Genomic DNA, 21,708 nt, shown 5'->3' with positions numbered 1-21,708 from the left:
GAAGAATATCTACTGATATTAAATGAAATTCAATACAGAGTAAACACACTAAATTTAAATATGTATAGATAATTAACATATATTACTATATATATTTGTGACAAAAATAAGTAAATAAAATTATATTACAAATATCAAATATATTCAGACATATCATTCCAATATAAAATGGTTTTATTTCCTAGCTATAACAAAACTAAAGTAGATAAAACTTAAACTAGTTTGATATATAGGAGATGAGTGACATGCAACGGATTCTTTTTATACTTTATGCATGCATTTATTGTTCGTATTTATTATTCTTACATGCGTAACAATAAGGAAATTTATTGCAATAAATTCGTGCTATAAAGCAGCAAATGTATTTTTCTGTATTAATGAATATGAATATATATCTATAAATACGAACAACACCAACACAATCACATGACTTGGAAAAAAAAAACAAAAAAAAAAAAAACAAATAACAAATGGCAACAGGAATTCGGAATCCAAAAGCCATCGTGGCGGCGCTTCTGCTTCTGCAAATCGCCGCCTTCTGCAGTCCATGGCCGCTATCGACGAAGTCGCGGTGGATAGTCGATGACGCGAGTGGGCAGCGCGTGAAGCTAACCTGCGTGAATTGGCCTTCACATTTGGAGCCAATGATCGCAGAAGGCGTGGAGAAGCAGCCAGTGAGCGATACAGCGAAAAAGATAATCGAAACGGGCTTCAACTGCGTGAGGTTCACGTGGCCCACGTTCATGTTCACGAGGCCCGATTACGGCAACCTTAAAGTCTCCGAATCCTTGGATAAATACAACCTGTCGGCGGCCAAGGACGGCATTGCCAAAAACAACCCCCAGTTTCTGAACATGACGGTGGTTGAGCTTCACAAGGCTGTGGTTGATGAGCTCGGGAAGAATAAGGTGATGGTGGTGCTCGACAACCACGTCAGCCGCCCCTCGTGGTGCTGCGGCTACGATGACGGCCAAGGCTTCTTCGGCGACGCCGATTTTAGCCCGGAGGAGTGGCTGCAAGGCCTGGATACGGTCGCCAACACATATAAGGGCAACCCTGCGGTAAGTGCATTAATTTAATTAACAAATTTAAATAGTCATTTTCCTATAGCTACACATCTGTTTTCTCTTTAATTTATGTGAATTAGCTTTAATTCACGATTAATTGCAGATAATTAAAATATAGTGAATTCACGGCTAATAAATTTCGTGATTGTGAATTGTATTAAAATAAGGTGAATTTAGGACTAAAAAGTATTTCTTTTTTTTTATTATAGATAAAATAACAACTATAAAGTTTCATAATGGAGAATTATAGGTAAAATAAAGTTAATTCATTGGTAACAAAGGTAAAATTATAAAACTGACTATTTCATTTTTTATGTTCTTTTATCTTTCTTGTTTTTTTTTTATAAAAAATAAAAATAAAATAAAATTTTAAATATTGTGGTGGACTCGAATCTACGCTATCACTTCACTACAAAAAAAAATCACTAATAACGTGAGACTTGATAGTTATTATGTGTGTCAATTGTCATAAAAATTAGTGATATTTGATTATGTAAGTAATCATTAATAATTACACTTTCAAACACCATTAATTTTTATGATACGAATATTAGCTACCAAAACTCATGTCACTAGCTAATAATTTTTTTTTGTGACTGATATACACATCTTTTTTGATAAATTAATAATATTAATTAAATAAATTAAAAGGCCGCGCCACAGGGGACTCGAACCCAAGACCTTCGGCCCTAGGCGTTAACCCTCGCTTGGCCAACGCGCACACACATATACACATCTTTTTGTTGTGTCCCCTTGAGGACAAATTTATTAACAATTCTAAGATTTATAACATGATTATAAAGAAATAAAACATTATGTGGAGATGTGAAGGTTGTTGGTATGAGCATGAGGAATGAGTTACGAGGTAACCGACAAAACGAGGCAGACTGGTACAAATACATGCAGCAAGGAGCCAACACAATTCACGCACAAAGCCCAGATTTCCTAGTCATCGTCTCAGGGCTGAACACCGCCGGCAACCTCGGATACCTCAGATCCCAACCGCTGGCGGTTAGTTTCAGCAACAAATTAGTGTACGAAGCGCATTGGTATGCCTTCGGCACTCCTGCCGACCAATGGGCTACCCAAACTAACCAGTTGTGTGCCTCTGCGACGAGATCCACACACGACAATTTCTTCTACTTGACCCAAGGGAACAACTCTTTCCCTCTTTTTCTGAGCGAATTCGGCATAAATCTAAGCGGCGACAATGAGGGCGACAACAGATATATAGGTTGTTTATTGGCTGCTGTTGCTGAGGCCGATGTCGAATGGGCTTTGTGGGCTTTTCAAGGCAGTTATATACTTAGAGAGGGAACCGTTGATCTTGAAGAACTTTATGGAGTTCTTGATCGTAGCTGGGATCATCCCAGGAGTCCTGCATTTCTTGATAGGTTGCAGGTTGTTCAACAAATAAATCAAGGTATGAAAAATATTCTTTCGATATATATATGTGTGTTATTATATTAAAAAAGCCACTTTTTATTATAAAATAATTTAAAAGTAGCCACTTTTTGGCTTAAAGTTTGTTTTGTCATTAATTGAGGAATTTAAGACTAAAATCACGATCAATCCTAATTTTTAAAGGGCAATTCACAACCAGACCTATTCTTGGTTCCGAAGTAGGTCTTGGTTCCGAACTACCCTAATATTCACAAAAATATGTACATTCTACCCATTTTTAAATTGTTCGATGAGATAATGTATTATTATCTGACGAGATAGTACATTAATTATTCATCGGGATAATCAATTATGCGATTGGATTATGTATTATCATGTCAGATAATACATTATACGATTGGATTATTATCCCATCTGTCAATTGTTTGACGGGAGTATTACCCTGTTGGATAATGTATTATCCCATCTGTCAATTTTTTGACGGGATAATTCATTTTTCTATGTTTCATAATTGCAACTGAAAAGAAAAGAAATAGGTAAATTAAAAAGTGAATATTTTTAACATTGTACTTATCAAAAAGTGTGTTTTTTTAAATTTTCAACCTATTTTATTAGTCCACTCAATATCTATTACCAGTTGGCTTAGCTATTGTTGAATCTAAAATATAACATTGTTAAGCATAGATCGCATTTCAGATTTCAAATCGCAGAACCCAACATACTATAAAATGTTGCACCCTTTGAGTGGGCATTGTGTGCAAATTGTGGGGAGTGACATAGTTGTGGCTAACTGCAAAAACGCAAGCCGATGGGAGCAACACCAAGATGGGGGGCCTATCAAGCTGGTTGCGAGTCCACAGTGCTTGGGGGTGGCTGGAGACGGGGCGGCGCCCCGTCTCTCGGAGGATTGTTCGAGCATGTGGAAGCTTGTGTCGAGTTCTGGTCTTCATTTGGCTGCCCAGAATGAGAATGGGGCAAATTTGTGCTTGGAAATGAATGCAGCAGATTCTAAAGTTGTGACCACGAAATGTTTATGTGTTGGAGATGATCTTGCTGATTTACCTACTTGTGCTGACAATCCACAATCACAATGGTTTAAGTTTATTCCATCAAATATTTGATGATGCATTACCTTGTATTCAAACAATTAAACTAGTCCTTCAATCCATTAATTCTTCTAATATAAGCAATAAATAGGATCATTTCATCCTATTTCATTTTTCTCATTGTTCTCGACTCTATCCACAACAACTCTTCATATCTTTTTTAGTTATTGGGTGGAGATTCTGTTTTTTATTAAACATAATTAAAGAAAAACCTAGAATTATGAATTAATTATACGAAAAGATGAGAGAGTCCTAGAAAGTGGAATGAAATGAATACTATCAAGAAATGGCTAGTGTAGGATACTCTATAGTAGAATTATCGACCAAACTAATTAATTAACCACATGGTGGACTCTAAGTAGCCGACTTTGTATATTCCTTTATTCCTAGTTGTAAAGTGCAGCCAAAGTGAGTCGAAAATAAAAGTCGTTTGCTAATTAAAAGTTCTCCCCAAACCTCTCTCTCACTCACATACGCACACACATACGACGTCCACATATCTCATACGTACACAAATTAACACAATTAATTAAACCTCATCCAATATTGATTAAATCCTCCACCCCAATTTCAATATTAGCTAGGGAGCTGATTGTTAAAACAGAACCGTAATTTTCAGTATTTTCAAAAATAGGATTATATGTTACGAAATTTGAAAATGAGAATTATATGTTACAAAATTTGAAATGACGACTATAGCTTCCATTTTTTAAATTACACTACTATATGTCCTCATTCACACTACTATATGTCCTCATTTATAGGAGTGTAAATTAAGAAAAATGAAAGTTATAATCTTCATTTTCAAATTCTATAACATATAGTTCTATTTTTGAAAAAACACTTAAAGTTACAGTTCTATTTTAACTTCCTATATTAATTAAGTATTTGATGTAATTGATCGTCCACACTATATATAGAGAGAGAATGGTTATATTGAGAATGCTAAATGTGTTGAAAATTGAGAATGTGTGAATACGCGTGAATAACTCCATAATTTTAACGAATAAATCAATAGAATGTATGAATAGACATTTTCGTCTGAATTCGAATCTTGGAAGGAGTGATATTTTCATTCTATTAACAAGACAAAGTTTATATTTTTGCATTTACAAGACCCTTAATTTAACATCAAACTTTTCTCTTCAAAAATATAAAAAATAAAGGGAAAAAACCCATCATAGTTTGCCTGATATATACGATAAAACAACAACGTTTTAACAATCAATTAATTAAAGCAGCTTAATTTTCTCATGAGACTTATATGTCTCCTTCACTATTCTAGATATTATAAATACTGTGCATAATTCCCAAAAATACATGAATTTTGAATTTTTAGGGTTAATTATCTGTAAATATACATAAAATATAATTAAATTTAGATTTTTAATTAACACTATTTTTTGATCAATTAATACATAAACTTTGAACATTTTGAAACATGGCCCCAAATTAAAATTCTAACCATATTTTATCATATGTAGACGCCAAAATTTTATCATGTGGACATCGGAATTTTATCTTTTTTCTTCTTCATCATAGCTCATATAAAAATATTATGCAATCAAATTTTGGCGCACACGTACGTAGTATTAAATGTATCTGAAATTTCAACTTGGGCCGAATTTCAAAAGGTTTAAACTTTATGTATTAATTGATCAAAAAATTAATATTAGTTAAAAATTAAATTTTGGTATACTTCGTGTATTTACATGTAATTAGCCCGCACTATTAATTCTAGCTAGTCCGCCCTACACGTCAGGTTTTTCCAATTTTTGGATTGATGTTATAATTGTAAAATTTGATTAATCTTTATCTTTATATATATAAAAAGCAAAGTAAATGTAATTTAATTCAATTGGAAGGGTGTAATTGGAATTGGAAAAAAAAAAAGCACTATCTACACTAATACCTAACTGCCGAATATTTCAATTGGAAAAAAAACTGCCCATTATTTAATGATACAATTATTGTTCTTCCTTTTCTATTTTCATTAAATTATATTTTAGATAAAATATGAATTATACATCTTGATGGAAGGTCAGGAAATTACCTTTAATTTGATATATAATATGTAAAAAATAAATTTAATAATAATTTAAAACTTTAGTATATTAAATAAATTATATTTAGAATAGTAATATTTTCCCTAAAATTTGGAATTGCGTTTTAGCTTGCTCTATCATAATTCATAAGAAATTTTTCATTCATGCATGAAATGAAGTAGGATAATTTTATGCTTTTTATTTTTTATGTTTTTCTTAATGATTATATTTTAATTTTTTATATTTTGCATCTATATTTATTTTTGAAAAAAAAATGTAGAGACTGTAACTTTTTATATTTTTATTTTCTTTATTCTTTACACAAAACACAATTTTACTATTTTGTGTGATTTCATATGGATAATATGTGCATCTTAAATTAAAGATCAAGGAAAGTTATAACATAGTATATATTTAATCTGATATAAATAAATATATAAAATATAATGATAAAAATTGAACAACATATGAATATGTTATAATAGTTTAAATTTTCAGCATATTATTTGAATTAAATAATTTTTTATTTTTATTTTTTATAATTTTATTTTTAATATTTTTCTTATATAGCATTGTATATATTACTAGATTTGATTATTAATTACAACTTTGAATTTAAAAGTAGTTATAAATGTCACATATTTTTAAAATGCTCCCATATTAAAATTAAAAAAAATGTTAGTTTACTCTTTACAAAAATAGAACAATGAATAATTTGTTTTAAAATAATTAATATGATAAACTAACTACTAATTAATACATTACTTACAAACTTCAAGTTCTCAAGAAAAAAAAATCATTTTTTCAAGATAAAATATGCGATATGTAATTATACATCTTAAATTTAATACAGGTATAAATCAATTTAAAATGAGCAAGTTATTTTTTTCAAGTCAAAATGAGCAAGTTGACTGTTAATAATCTCTCTCTCTCTCTCTCTCTCTCTCTCTCTATATATATATATATATATATATATATATATATTAACACTGTTAATTTTTGAAAGTTGAGAATAGTACAACACTGAAACATCTTAACATTTTGTTATTCTTCTCATCATTATTTTTATATATTTATGATCTTTTGATTTTTTGTATCTAATTATTTTACATTGAAAATTTGTTAATATGAAACAATGTCATTATTATAAGAAGATAGTATAATACTTCCACCATCTACGAAAACACTTTTATCATTTTGGGTGTCCAGAAAACTATAATACTTTTCATTTTAAGATATGATCTCACATCTTTTCTTTATCTTTTATTTTTACAAATACCACTTATTTATAAAACATATCATCCTTAATTTAATGTCAAGTGCTCATTTTTTATAATGGTAGAACATTTTTCCACTACATAAAAATCACCACTCATTTTATGAAAAATTATGTCTACCGATAGTGTCATATTTTTGTTTGAATTGAGGAAGTATATTGTATGTGTAGATCGCGCAAGTCTAGAATCATAACCACCGCGCATCGCGGCGGGAGATACACTAGTATATATAAAAAGCAAAGTAAATGTAATTTCATTCAATTTGAAGGACATAATTAGAATTGAAAATTTGTAATTAAATTAAATAAGAAGGGTTAAAATTGTCATTTTCAACAAATTCTTTCTTAAAGATTAACCGCATCATCCGCATGCATAGATTTTTTATGCACGTATTGACAGTTTTAAAAATGTAAAGCTTTAGTAACAGTTTTTTTGTTTAAAATCTAAAGTTTTTCCTATTATCATAATATTATATTCTAAAAATATAGTATATAATATGTATCTTAAATAAAAGTTCATAAAAATACCTTTAATTTCATATAAAATGTAAACGAAATAATTTGAAAATAAATATGTTATCAACATTTAACAAAAAACATTTTTTACATACTTCCAATTTAAGATGACCGTTTTTCATTTTTCTTTTTATTGATCTGTTTTTCCTTCTTTTTCAATATTAACATAATTATAAATTAAAATCTAGCTACAAATAAATTATGTGGAGTTAATTAACTAACTAAAATAGAGAAAAACAGTGATTAGTTATTATGTCGTAAAATGTTCTAAATGTGTTGAAGTTTAATGAAATTAATAGTCGAACAGAGAATATTGAGCATAAGTTACAATATAACGTATAAAAAATTCAAATTAGAATCAATTTATTTCGAAAAAGACATGGAGTGTGTAATTTTTAAAATTTTATTTTTATTTATATTTTGCGTGGTTTCATCTTGAATTATATATGCATCTTAAATGAAAGATTATGGAAAATCATTTAATTTAGTATGTAAAAAATCTGAAATAAATAAATAAATAAATTATACTAATTATTAAAATTCAACAAAATAAATGTTTTTTTTTACTTATGATATTCTGATTATTATATTATGCATTTAGATTTATTTAATGTATAAATTTATTAATAGAACAAAATTACAAACTATAGTTTCCTTTTTATAAAAGAGTACACACATACATATATATATATATGGTTTTTATTTTATTATTTATTATTATTTTAAATATATAATTTTTGTGCATCGCACGAGTGATATACTAATATATATATATAAATGGAATAGTGTGTAAATAAATTCAATTAGAATGATATAATTGAAAGTTTACAATTAAATTATTCAAATATAAAGTATCAACGATTTTATATCATCACACGCGTAATATAAATACTCTAACTATCTAATGCTCAAACTAAATTCATGTTTATTTCAAAATTGAAAAAGAACAAATAAATTCACTTATCAAATCAACAGCTAGGATATGATAAATTGTAATTATTTTTTATTTTTATTTTGCATAGATCATTTTCATTTCTGCATGTAAATGTGTTTTGAATGAATATCGAAAAGTATATTAAATAGTAGCAATTTATGAAAATAGGTTTAATTAGATATACGATATTTATGAATTGAATTCGTTATGATAATTTAAATTTTCAATATATTATTTGAATCAAATATTTGCGTGGTTTCATCTTGAATTATATATGCATCTTAAATGAAAGATTATGGAAAATCATTTAATTTAGTATGTAATAAATCTGAAATAAATAAATAAATAAATTATACTCCCTAATTATTAAAATTCAACAAAATAAATGTTTTTTTTTTACTTATGATATTCTGATTATTATATTATGCATTTAGATTTATTTAATGTATAAATTTATTAATAGAACAAAATTACAAACTATAGTTTCCTTTTTATAAAAGAGTACACACATACATATATATATATGGTTTTTATTTTATTATTTATTATTATTTTAAATATATAATTTTTGTGCATCGCACGAGTGGTATACTAATATATATATAAATGGAATAGCGTGTAAATAAATTCAATTAGAATGATATAATTGAAAGTTTACAATTAAATTATTCAAATATAAAGTATCAACAATTTTATATCATCACACGCGTAATATAAATACTCTAACTATCTAATGCTCAAACTAAATTCATGTTTATTTCAAAATTGAAAAAGAACAAATAAATTCACTTATCAAATCAACAGTTAGGATATGATAAATTGTGATTATTTTTTATTTTTATTTTGCATAGATCATTTTCATTTCTGCATGTAAATGTGTTTTGAATGAATATCGAAAAGTATATTAAATAGTAGCAATTTATGAAAATAGGTTTAATTAGATATACGATATTTATGAATTGAATTCGTTATGATAATTTAAATTTTCAATATATTATTTGAATCAAATAACTTTTTGTTTTTTATATTTCCCTTATATATATATACATATATATATATATATATTACTTTATTTGACTATTAATTATAATTTTGAATCTGAAAGTAGTTGTTAATGTGGTTTATGACTAGCGAAAAAAAAGCATGACGTTTTCCTCTCCAAAAACCCTAACCCTAACCCTAGCCCGCCACTGAGTTTCCGTTGGTTTTCCGATCATGTTGCCTGATCTGCCGCCTCCCTCGGTGGACAGAAGTGCCCTCAACCTCCCTCCGGTGTCAACCAACTTCCATCATTCCTCGATTTCTCCTGTTGCGAATCAGGATAAACGCAAACCTGCTGATGCTTCTGCCTTGGGCAACAAGCAACCTTCGAAGTCTGCTTCTGCTGGCCCCTCTGGCTCTCAGGCTGTCGGGATTTCGGTTCCTGCTGTCTCCTATGCGAATGTAACTGCGCCGCAACGTGCCAAGAAGGCGGATCTTCCGGCACACAAATTTCAAGCTCTTCGGCCGTTTCACCAGGGAGAGATGGGTATTCTCAAAGTCCCAAAAGAGATTCAAAACTTTCAAGCTTCTAAATTTCAGTTTGCTCTTATAGGCAGATTTATGATGAACAAAGGCGAGAAGCCTAGAACTACTCGAGAGCTTAAAACGGAATTACAGTCTATTTGGGCAATCAAGAACGAATGGCATTTAATGCCAATGGGAAAAGGATATTATACTTTGAAATTTCATTGTAAGGAGGATAAAGCGATCGCCAACGCTCATCTTATTTGGGATCTTTCTGCGGGATCTTTGAGGTTACGTGACTGGGTTCGTTTCTTCAATCCCTATAAGGAATCGTCCTCTTTAGCTCAAGTCTGGGTCAGGATCTATTATGTTCCTGTGGAATTCTGGCATCCCGAAGTCCTCTCTGGCATAGGTCGTTGGCTCGGACAACCGCTGAAAATCGATGGAAACTCGATTGATGATGATGTTGCGCACTTTGCCCGCATTTTGGAGGAAATCGATCTGGCTCAACCTCTTCCGGAGAGGATGTCGATTGATGGTGGGGACTATGTTTTTAATATTGAATTTAGCTATGAATATTTTCCTCTTTTTTGTCCGAGGTGCAGGATTACGGGGCACTCGGTGGACAAATGTCGTAAAGGAAAAAAGGAGTCAAAACAACCTGTGGAGGTAGCGAAACCAAAAGAGCCAGAATGGCAAGTGGTTGGAGCCACAAATAATCCTTCACTGGATAAAGGCTTGGATGAAAGGGAGAATACGATCATGTTGTCGGAAGATGAGATGGAGGACCAACAGCAGCAGCTTTCAAAGCCGGATATGCCGAAAACCCTGAATTCGAGTATACCGAAGACGAACAGATTTAAGGTTTTGGATGGTATGGAGTTGACTGATTTCGAAGTGGCCTCTAGCAAGGACTGTGTTAATCAGGGTTTGGTGGAGGATGAAAGCAAAGATTCACCAGTGGTGAACATGGTGGAGCAGAGGGAAAATGTTTTGGGATCTCCTATGGATGGTAGTTTTGGGCCATCTGATACTTTTCACAGGGAGCAGCAAAACAAGACTCCTGAGCAGATCAAATCTCATGATCCGGAAACTGATCAGACGGGGCTCTTGAGGACGGGAAGTATGGAATCTGTTGACAAGTTGGGACATAGAAAGTGGGGAGATTCTGATGCCAACAGAAATCAAGCTATTCTTACTAAGAGCAACAAACACACTGCCATTGAGAGTGCGAGATTGTCGATGGATCAAATAGCTACCGAGGTGGAGCAGGTTGAAACTGACACAATAGCTAACGAGGTGAACGTTCAGGATGAAAACAAAGTTTTGGAGAATGAGGCGAACATTCAGAGCCGCAAGCAAAGAATTAACGAGGGGCAAGATCTTCCGAAGCGAGGTCGGGGCAGGCCTCCTAAACAAGACCAAGCAGCTAGGAACCATAACAAGGCTCTTATGATGCAGCAAGAAAGTATTAAAAACCGGCTTAGGAAATCGGTTGAAGCTGGGCACAATCCGCGGGATTATATTGTTGATTATAGCAAGGATGTTTGTTTACAAACAATGGATAACGTGGTGAATAAACATTGGGATAAGGAAGCGGAGCTGGGAGAATCCCAGCCCAGATTGAAATTCTAGTCTAATGAATTTCCTCGTTTGGAATGTCCGTGGCTTGACGGACGAGTCTAAACGTCTTCTTAAGGAACACTGCCGTTCCTTTTCTCCGATCATTTTAGGTTTAATCGAACCTAAAACTAGATTTCATAAAGTTCGGCCGCATTTTTGGAGTTCTATTAAAATGATCCCTCGTCACCAGAATTGTAGAGGCCCCCGTCGCTCTAATATCTGGCTGCTGGCTCACCCTATGGTTCAGACTAGCATCATTCACTCTTCGGATCAGGTGGTTATTGCTAACTGTTGTTGGTGTTCGAAGAACTTCCGTGTGGCTATTGTTCACGGTGCTAATGATCAGATCACTCGGCGATCTTTGTGGATGGATCTTCTTTCTTTTGTTGATGGTAACACGGTGTTCATCGGCGATTTTAATGCTATTAAAGGTGCTCATGAGCGTTTAAGTTCGGTGATGCCTTCGAGGAGCCCTTCTAAGGAGTTCTGCGATTTCATTGAAGCTACTGGCTTTATTGAATCGCCTACCTCTGGTATTCGGTTCACGTGGTCTGGCAGGCGGTTCCTCCCTGGGCATGTGGAATCCCATCTGGATAGAGCTCTTTTTTCTGACAGTTTTGGTTGCTTATGGTCCAACGTCAATACTCATGCTCTTCCGAGGCTTACCTCTGATCATTCTCCTCTTGTCTTTCAGTGTGAGGCTGACTCGACTCACAATCGGCTATCTTTTAAGTTTTTGAACATGTGGATTTCTCACCCTGGTTTTCAGGAAAAGGTTAACTCCTCCTGGTCGGCTAATGTGGATGTTCGATGCCCCATCTTCAAGGTGATGGCTAAGTTTAAAAGGCTGAGAGGTGATTTAAGGATCTGGAATAAAACTGTTTTTGGACATGTGGACGAGCTTCTTCAGTCGGGACAGCAGAATTTGTTAGAGATTCAGAATAATATTTCTCTTTTGGGCTATACCGATCAGCTGTTTGAGGATGAAGTGGTTGCTCAAGCTCATCTCAACGTTATTTTGGAACGAAAGAATAGTCTGTTACAACAGAAAAGTTGTGCGAATTGATTGCAGGATGGTGATCGAAACTCGTCTTTTTTTCACCGTATGATTCGTTCTAAAAGGCATGGCACGAGGATTGAGCATCTTAAGATTGGTGACTCTTTTTCTTATGATCGGGATGGCATTCAACGGCATATTGTGGAGTTTTTTTCCAATTTTTTTAAAGATGATGGTGGGAGCAGAGTGGAGAGGATTATGATTGAGGCTATTGTCGATCAATTTGTTACTGATGCACAGAACGACACCCTCATTGGTATTCCGGATAATGATGAGATTACTGCTTCGGTTTTCGGTCTTGATGCCAATAGCTCGCCAGGGCCTGACGGTTTTAATGGGCGTTTCTTTCAGAGTTGCTGGCCCATCATTTGTGCTGATGTTGTGGTGGCGGTTCAGGCTTTCTTTCGCTTTTCTTATTTGCCGGCGGGTTGTAATTCTAGCACGTTAATCCTGATCCCTAAAAAGGATAACGTTGAGACTGTGGCTGATCTACGTCCTATTGTTCTTTCTAATTTCTTCTTTAAGATCATCTCGAAGATCTTGGCCACTAGACTTAGTGGCGTGGCTGCTGCCGGGGTCACTCCGAATCAATTTGGTTTCATTGAAGGTATATCGATACATGACTGTATCATGCTTGGTTCGGAGGGGTTTAATTGCTTGAATCGTACGGGGAGGCGTTCGAATATGGCTTGCAAGATTGATATTCGCAAAGCTTTTGATACGATGAGTTGGGAGTTTATTTTACAGGTCCTTCGGGTTTACGATTTTCATGAGAACTTTATTCGTTGGATTTCTGTCATTTTCAGTTCTGCTAGGTTATCCATCCTCTTTAATGGGCAGCTGAGCGACTATTTTGCTTGTTCCAGAGGAGTCAGGCAGGGTGATCCTCTTTCGTCGATTCTCTTTGGTCTCGCTGAAGATGTGTTGAGTCATCTTTTCTTGAACTGTGTTCGTTCTCGACATCTCATTCCCATGGATTTCAGTAGATCTACTCACTTTCCCACTCATCTTCTCTACGCTGATGATATTTTGATTTTCTGCAAAGCGTCTGTCAGGAATGCGCGGAAAATTAAAGAAATCCTGGATCTTTACGGGGAGCTATCGGGTCAGATCTGTAATCCGGAGAAATCTCACATTTACTTTGGATCGGGAGTTTCTCATGTTATGAAACATGGGGTGACTCGGCTTTTGAGCTTTGCGGTGGGATCTTTACCTGTTACTTATCTGGGAGTTCCGATATTTCAAGGTCGTACTCGGGCTTCTTATTTTATGGGCATACATGACAAAATTGTCAATAAATTTTCGAATTGGAAGGGTTTGCAGCTCTCTATGGCTGGCAGAATCTGCTTGGTCCGCTCGGTTATTCAAAGTTCTATCACTCATTCTATGATGGTTTATCGCTGGCCAAAATCTCTGATTTACAGCTTGGATAGGAAGTGTCGGAACTTCATTTGGACGGGTAATGTGGATAAAAAGCCTTCCTGTCCGGTCAGCTGGTCCCGTGTCTGTGCTCCGCGCGCTAACGGCGGTTTGGGGATCAGATCGTTCACTACTATGAATAAAAGTTTTTTAATGAAGATGGCTTGGAGAATCATTCAGGGTAAGGAGTTTGCTCCTGCGATTCTTTGCACGCGGTATTTGACTTCCTTTAGATATGCTAAAATTTATTTGGCTTCCTCTCCCATCTGGACTGGTATTCGGGGTCTTGTGAATAATCTGGTTGATGATTCTTACTCTTATATTGGCACTGGTGAGCATACTTATTTCTGGCGCGATGATTGGTTAGGGTATAAGCTGATAGAGAGGCTTCATATTCCGAGCTTTATGATTGACTTCCTCGATCATGCGGTTAGTGATTACTTTTATGATGGTATTTGGCACTTCACTGCGGATTTTATTATCAATTATCCGGATATTGTGGTGGATATTTTGTTACTTCCAATTGGGGATGAGAAAGATGCTCGTTTCTGGAAACCTTCAGTTTGTGGGAATGTGACTGCTTCTCTTGCTTATGAGACTAAAAATTGTAATTTTACAAAGGTGGTGTGGGTAAAATGGATTTGGGAAAAGTTTATCCCAGAACGTCGTTCTTTGACCTGTTGGCGTATCATTCATAAAAAGTTGCCCACGTTGGACAATCTTATGAGACGCGGTATTTTTTGTCCAAATCGTTGCATCTTGTGCGGTTTAGATATGGAGACCATAGATCACTTGTTTTGGAGCTGTAATGTTCTGCGCCCGGTCTGGACGAGTTTCTTGGCTTGGTTTGGCAAAGAGGAGCTCTTTCTCTGCTTGGATATTCATAGTGTCCTGGTTGCTGCTTGGAATGAGGACTTCAGTCCTCAAGTTCGTTCTTTCTGGAAAGTGGGGCTTATTAATCTGTTGTGGAAAGTCTGGGATTGCCGAAATCAACTGACTTTCAATGATGCTTCCTTCCATCCTAATATTATTGTTAGTTTTTTGCAAGTGATGTTTAAAGAGTTGGATGCTAACTTCCCTAGGTTGGGCTGCTCTCACAACTCTTGGGCAGATTATATTGTGCTTCGCAGAATTGGGGTTTCTACGAGGGCGGCGCCGCCTCCCACTATGATTGAAGTTCATTGGTGGCCTCCGGCTGGACAGTGGATGAAAGTGAACACGGATGGTTCAGCTTTGGGAGCCCCGGGAAGCATTGCTGCTGGTGGCGTCTTCCGGGACAACTGGGGTTGGGTGCGTGGGTGTTTTCACTTCAAAGGGGGCACGGGTTTTGCTTTCGAGGCCGAGTTGCTTGCGGTTATTAATGCGGTGAATATTGCTCACTTTCGAGGATGGCGTTGGCTCTGGATAGAAGCGGATTCTATTTACGTTATTAATCTTCTTAACTCTCGCTCTCAGGATGTCCCGTGGCGATTCAAGGCTGCGTGGAATCGCACGCTTCTTCTCCTTTTTGACTGCCGTTTGCAAATATCTCATATCTATCGTGAAGGTAATACTGCGGCGGACTCTATGGCTAATCATGATAGAGAGGAGGGATGGTGGCCATATGCTATTGATGCCATCAAGAACGACGTTGCTTTAGATATGTCGACGCATAGTCGTGTTCGGATTAAGTCTTGATGCTGGTTGGGTTTGGTGTTTCTTCAAACACTTGGTGTGCGGCTCGGTTTTTGGGTTTGACGGGCTACTTTGCGGGGTGTGGTGGGTTTGCTGTGGTCTGCGTGCTTTGGGCTTTTGTCCTAGATGGTTGGAAGGCGCTGGACCTTTTGTTTGGCTGTTGTTGTCGTTGTTTGCATGGCTGGTTGCATGGCGGCGGCTGTCAATTCCTGTTTGCTTGCATGGTCTTGGCAGCCGGCTGCGGCTGAATGCTTTTCCTCTCGCTGTGGCTGTAGCCGACTGGTCTTTCTGCCTCGGTGTTCTGTTCTTCGTTGCTCGCAGGGAGTCTTGTGCGCGAGCTGCTCTTTGAGGTTTGGTAGTTTTGGCGACGGCGTCTCACCGGCCAAAACTACTAGCGTTGGGATGCTTTGCGGTTTTCTTCTGCTTGAGGTGCTAACGGCGACGGCATATAACCGGCTGTTAGCTACCTCTGGTCTTGATGGGCGTGGCGTTTTTGTTGACTTACGGCGACGGCGTCTTACCGGCCGTATTGTCTCTTTTTGCTTGCTCACGGCGACGGCGTCTAACCGGCCGTGTTGCTTTTCTTTTTTCTTTGCGTTTTCTCTTCTTGGTTGGCTGTTGGCGACGGCGTCTCACCGGCCCTCAATTGTTTCGTTTTTTGGTAGGGATAGAGCCGAGATTGTTTGGGGACGATGGTTAGGCCGGAGTTCCCGAAACTCTCTCTTCCGCTCTTCTCCTTCTGTTCTTTTTCTGTTAGACGGGTACTCTTTTTCCTTTTTACGGTTTTTCCCACTGGGTTTTCCGTAAAAAGGTTTTAATGAGGCTCGGCCCTTAGTCTGCTTTCTTGTGCTTTCAAGGGTTTTTTAGGTTCTTTTTCCTTTTCTTTTTTTTTTATATAAAATGCATTTTAATAAGTTGTTAATGTGGTTTATATCATTAGCAACTTATTATATAAGTGATACTAAAAAAAAAAAATGACTTGGTGCAATGGCAATATAAGTGATACTATATCTATCTATAAACAATTGTTATATTTTTTCATAAATTACATTGGTTATATTAAAATATTAGATCAATTTGCAAATAATAAATTTGATATTAAAATTAATTTTTTTAGGTTATACTGATAATTACTTTCTACGCCCACAAAAATAGTCTATTTTTGTCATTTAAGGGCGTCCACAAAAGTTAGTCTTATTATAGTTTTGGAAAGTTTGCATACATGATGGATCTTTTTCTTCACTCATCACAATATAAATTAATTATTATTATTTACACTACATTTTAAGTGTGATATATCCTTTATTCATTCACAATACACTAACCATTTTTATTATAATTTGTATCGTCTTTTTCTAGGACTATTTTTTGTGGACGAAGAAAATATAAAAAATATATACGATTTATGCGAGTCTAAGATCACAATTACCACGCTTAGTATATATAAAAAGCAAAGTAAATGTAATTTATTTCAATTGTAAGGATATAATTGGAATTGGAGTGAAAAATTATAAATAGAAAAACATAGAAACCGCCGGCTTATGAGCTATATATACGCTACAAATTAAAACCGCATCAATTGGATTTAATTCACTTTTTTTCTTATTTCTTTTTCAATAAAATCACTAATTAAAAAACTATTAAATTTATAAGTGGTCAAGAATAATTTTTTTTTTTGAAACGAAGTGGTCAAGAATAATTGTGTTTCAAATATTTTTTATTTTCCATTTTTTTTCTTTCTCAAATCTAATATTTTATTTTTTTTCAAAATATTTATTTGTATTTACTATATATATTAAAAAATATTAATATAACATCATGTAATTATGCTAAAACATTAATTGGTCGAGAACAATTCGCATAGTAAAATATGTGTTTTGTGTAAAGAAAAATAATAATAATAATAAAAATTGTACACACAAAAATAAATTTATAATAATAATAATAATAATAATAATAATAATAATAATAATAATAATAATAATAATAATTATTATTATTATTATTATTATTATTATTATTATTATTATTATTTCGATTATAAGGGTAAAATTATCATTTGAAAATCTTAATAATTATGGAGTAATTAAGTGGTGATTATTGTTTTGGTTTTTGAACGGTCAAATCACAATTTCTATTTTTTATTCTCATTCATTACACAAAACCCATTTTATTTCCTATTTATTTTGCAATTCTATTACAAATACAATATACAAAATGCATTGTGAATAAAATATCATAGAAAAGTTTTAAATATGATATATAATATGTAAAAATTTAATGTATATAAATAAATTATGATCATTTAAAATTTTACTCCCTCCGTCCCACTGTATCTGAGACTCTTTCTATTTAAGGCCACCCGCTGTAAGTGATAAAGTTAGTATTAAAGTTTATTAATTAATACTCCCTCCGTCCTAACGAATTGAAGTTGGATCGTATTCATTTTCGAGCCGTGCCAATGAAGTCGAGTCGTTTCTCTTTCTAAAATAAATTAAAGCTACTTTTTCATTCCCTCTATTTTTCATTTTACTTTTTCATTCATTTTTTACTAAATATTAGCTCCTTAATTCTCGGGCCAAAAGAAACGCCTCACCTTCGATAGGACGGAGGAGGTATTATTAATAATCATAAAGTATATGGATAATTTATGTAAATGTTAAATTACAATCACCGCGCATCGCGCGGGAGGTACACTAGTTAGTTTAGAGTCAATATATAGAATATGAGGGTGTTTGCCTGAGCTTTTAAGCTCCTCAAAATAGCTTATAAGTTGTTTAAGAGTGTTTGACAAAATAAGCTCCTAAACAGCTTATAAGCTCCCCAAAAAATAAGTTCCTCTACTCCAACTTATTTTTTATAATCTCATATGCAACAATCCTTTTACAAATATTTTTCAACTATAATTTATTATTTTCATCATATATCATTCAAGTTCATTTTTCTTCGATTTTATCTCTCTAAAAAAATGTTTTCTCTCTCTAGCTTATAAGCTCAATTATCCAAACACTTTGACAACTTATAAGCTCTTAAAAATTACATCTTATAAGCTATTGAAACACCCTCTAATCTATACTATATTAAAAAGGGGTAATTGCCTGTAAATCCATAACGTTTACACGGAATTAGTTTTTGCACCTAGTTTTATTTTTCTTCTTTTAAATACCTAACCTTTTGTTTTTGTCTCAAATTTGTCCGATCACCGATTTTTTCTTACGCCGGCGTCGAAAATGCCACTGTGGCAGCCGGAATCGCTGATTTGGCAACCGAAAATTGACACATAGCCTATTCATTGACACGTGGCAAAAAATTAAAAAAAAAAAAGTAAAATCCCACCCCCCCTCGTCTTCTTCCTCTCCCCCCTGCCACCACCACACGCCGGCGCCACCACCACCAGCGTCGCCACCTGCCGCCGCCACCACCCTCTCCATCCCAGAGCCAACCAAGGCAGCCGTGCTGGAGGCCGTCGCGGAGGCGCTGCACCTCAGCCTCGTGGAGTCGCGCGACGCCGCCACTTCCCCCACACAATTCCGTGAAATTTTAGAAAACTAGGGTTTGGGGGTGGGGAAGAGAAAGGGAAAGACGATGGGTGGATCTGGGTGCTCAAATGATGGAGGGGGCGGCGTCGCCGCCTCGTAGTGTTCAATTCATGGGTGAAAAGGGATCTGAGCGCTCAATTGATGGATAGATCTGGGAGTTGTGTTTTGCTGAGGTGAGGGAATCGCCGGTGGAGGGTGCGGCTGAGACTCAGCTCGCCGGTGGCGCGCGAATCGTCGGTGGTGTGTGGATGGGGGCGGTGGTGGCGGCAGAGGGTGGCAGAGCCGGGTGGGGGAAGGGGAAGACAATGGGTGGGGTGGGGAAGATGATGACATAGATTTTTTTTATTTATTTATTTTTTTTTTAATTCCACATGTCATGAATAGGCTATGTGTCAATTTCCGGCTGCCAAATCAGCGATTCCGGCTGCCACAGTGGCATTTTCGGCACCGGCGTAAGAAAAAACCGGTGACCGGACAAATTTGAGACAAAAACGAAAGGTTAGGTATTTAAAAGAAGAAAAATAAAATTAGGTGCAAAAATCAATTCTGTGTAAACGTTATGGATTTTCAGGCAATTACCCCTATTAAAAATGGAGTTTTCAATTTCAAATTGATTTCAAAATTGAGTGGCAATTTTGTAATTAGAATAAAATTGAAGGTTTATTTATAAGCTATACATCTTTTTTTTTTCTTTTTCTTAACTTCTTATTTTTCTATTTTATTTCTTTTTTAAAATTGTGAAATTCGACTAATTATAAAATATTTTATATGCGTATCAAATTAAAGATCATCATAAGAGCTTTAATTTGATATATGTTATTGGATTTAAAATATAAAAATTATATTTATTTAAAAATTAAAACTTAAGAAAATTCTCTCTCATCTCTTCTCTTTTTTTTGAATAAATCTATTTTTTTCAATTATCTTTTAACTCATATTGTTTTCTTTTTTCACAATATCATTTTTTATTAATATGAATTATTCATTATTATTTTTATATTAAACCAAAATACATTTATCTTAAATTATAGTATTTTTAATTTTATTTAGAATTTTTATATAATAATCAAATTATAATCAAATTTATATATAATAAAATATAAAAATATTTTTCGTGTGTTGCACGAGTGCAAAAATAACACTGCTGGTACTGGAGCGCGGGTCGGGTATTATCGACGGCAAAATGCCGCCGGTAATTGTTGAATAGAATTAGGGCGCATCCCCCCATTTTGCCGCCGCATCCCATCCCCTCCCCACCCCCAGTCACTTGCCGCCACCGCCGTCCAGCCACCGCCCAGCCGCCCAGGTCCTCTCTCTCTCTTTCTCTTTCACATATCTCACTTGTTCTCTCTTTCTTGTCTCAATTCGACGACGCTTCTTCGGCGCTACCTTGACGACACTCCGCCGCGGACTACCACCGTACGCTTTCGTTTGCCTCATTTTATTTATTTATTTATTCACTTATTATTATGTTAGATTAATTTTAATTAATAGTATAATTAATTATGAATTTGTTAGTTTATAAATTAATGTTAGATTAATTATGAATTTGTTTGTTTATAAATTAGTGTTAGATTAATTTTAATTAATAGTATGATTAATTATGAATTGAATTGTTATTTATAAATTCTGATTAAGTATTAATTTGTTAGATTTATTTATTTATTTTAGATAACTTTGTTATATTAAGTATTAATTATGAATTTGTTTGTTTATAAATTAATATAAATTTGTCGGCGGCATCCGTTTGCCGCCGGTAATCGACTCACCGACGAGTATTGTGCCGGAGCCATCTTGCCGCCGGTAAACTTCTTTCCGGCGGCCGCCTCCCTATTACCGACGGCAAACGCCGTCGATAATCACGATTTTTTTTGTAGTGTTAAAAATGGGTCAAGAATTGTCCTGCGGATGCATTAGCTATTAATTAGTGTCTTAACTACTTTCACAAGCTTGGAAACTTTTATTCTAATTTTCAAATTAGTTTAAGTTATTGTCATGAGCTAACTGTTAAAACAAAATCGTAACTTTTAGTGTTTTCAAAAAAAGGACTATATGTTAAGGAATTCGAAAATGAGGACTATACCTTTCATTATTTACATTTACACTTTTTTTTTCCAGCCCAAAATTATTTATTTAGGCTTTTGGTAACACCTAAAGCCCGTTGCTGATGTGGTCGTGCTATTGTCACCTTTTTGGCAATTTTTTTTTTTCCTTTTTTGCATTATCGATTTTTAGCATATTTCAGCCTAAAATAAAATTTTAATTAAAATTTATTACTCCCTCCGTCCCGCGAGTCTTGACACGTTTTCCTTTTTGGGCCGTCCCACGAATCTTGACACGTTTCATTTTTGGGCAAATAATTATTACTTTCTCTCTCCTACTTTATCACCTTTATTATATTCTCTCTCCTACTTTATCACTTTTATTACCTTCTCTCTCCTACTTTATCAATTTTATACTTTATTAATTACACACTTAAAACACTAATCTACAACTCCTTAATTCTCGGGCCGAACCCAAACGTGTCAAGACTCGCGGGACG

At 34.5% G+C, this 21,708-nt stretch overlaps 1 protein-coding gene across 1 annotated transcript; it reads left to right on the top strand.

Moving 5' to 3' along the window:
• The first annotated feature begins 421 nt into the window (after positions 1–421).
• Positions 422–3,690, top strand: LOC131004326 (glycosyl hydrolase 5 family protein-like). The gene is made up of 3 exons (XM_057930976.1): positions 422–1,061; positions 1,899–2,490; positions 3,168–3,690. Exons 1-3 carry the CDS (start codon positions 471–473, stop codon positions 3,590–3,592), a joined length of 1,608 nt encoding a protein of 535 aa, XP_057786959.1. The 5' UTR covers positions 422–470; the 3' UTR covers positions 3,593–3,690.
• The last annotated feature ends 18,018 nt before the right edge of the window (positions 3,691–21,708 follow it).

This window comes from Salvia miltiorrhiza, unplaced genomic scaffold (assembly GCF_028751815.1).
Source record: "Salvia miltiorrhiza cultivar Shanhuang (shh) unplaced genomic scaffold, IMPLAD_Smil_shh original_scaffold_381, whole genome shotgun sequence".
Lineage (NCBI taxonomy): Eukaryota > Viridiplantae > Streptophyta > Magnoliopsida > Lamiales > Lamiaceae > Salvia > Salvia miltiorrhiza.
This window is presented reverse-complemented; position numbering and strand designations above follow the sequence as displayed.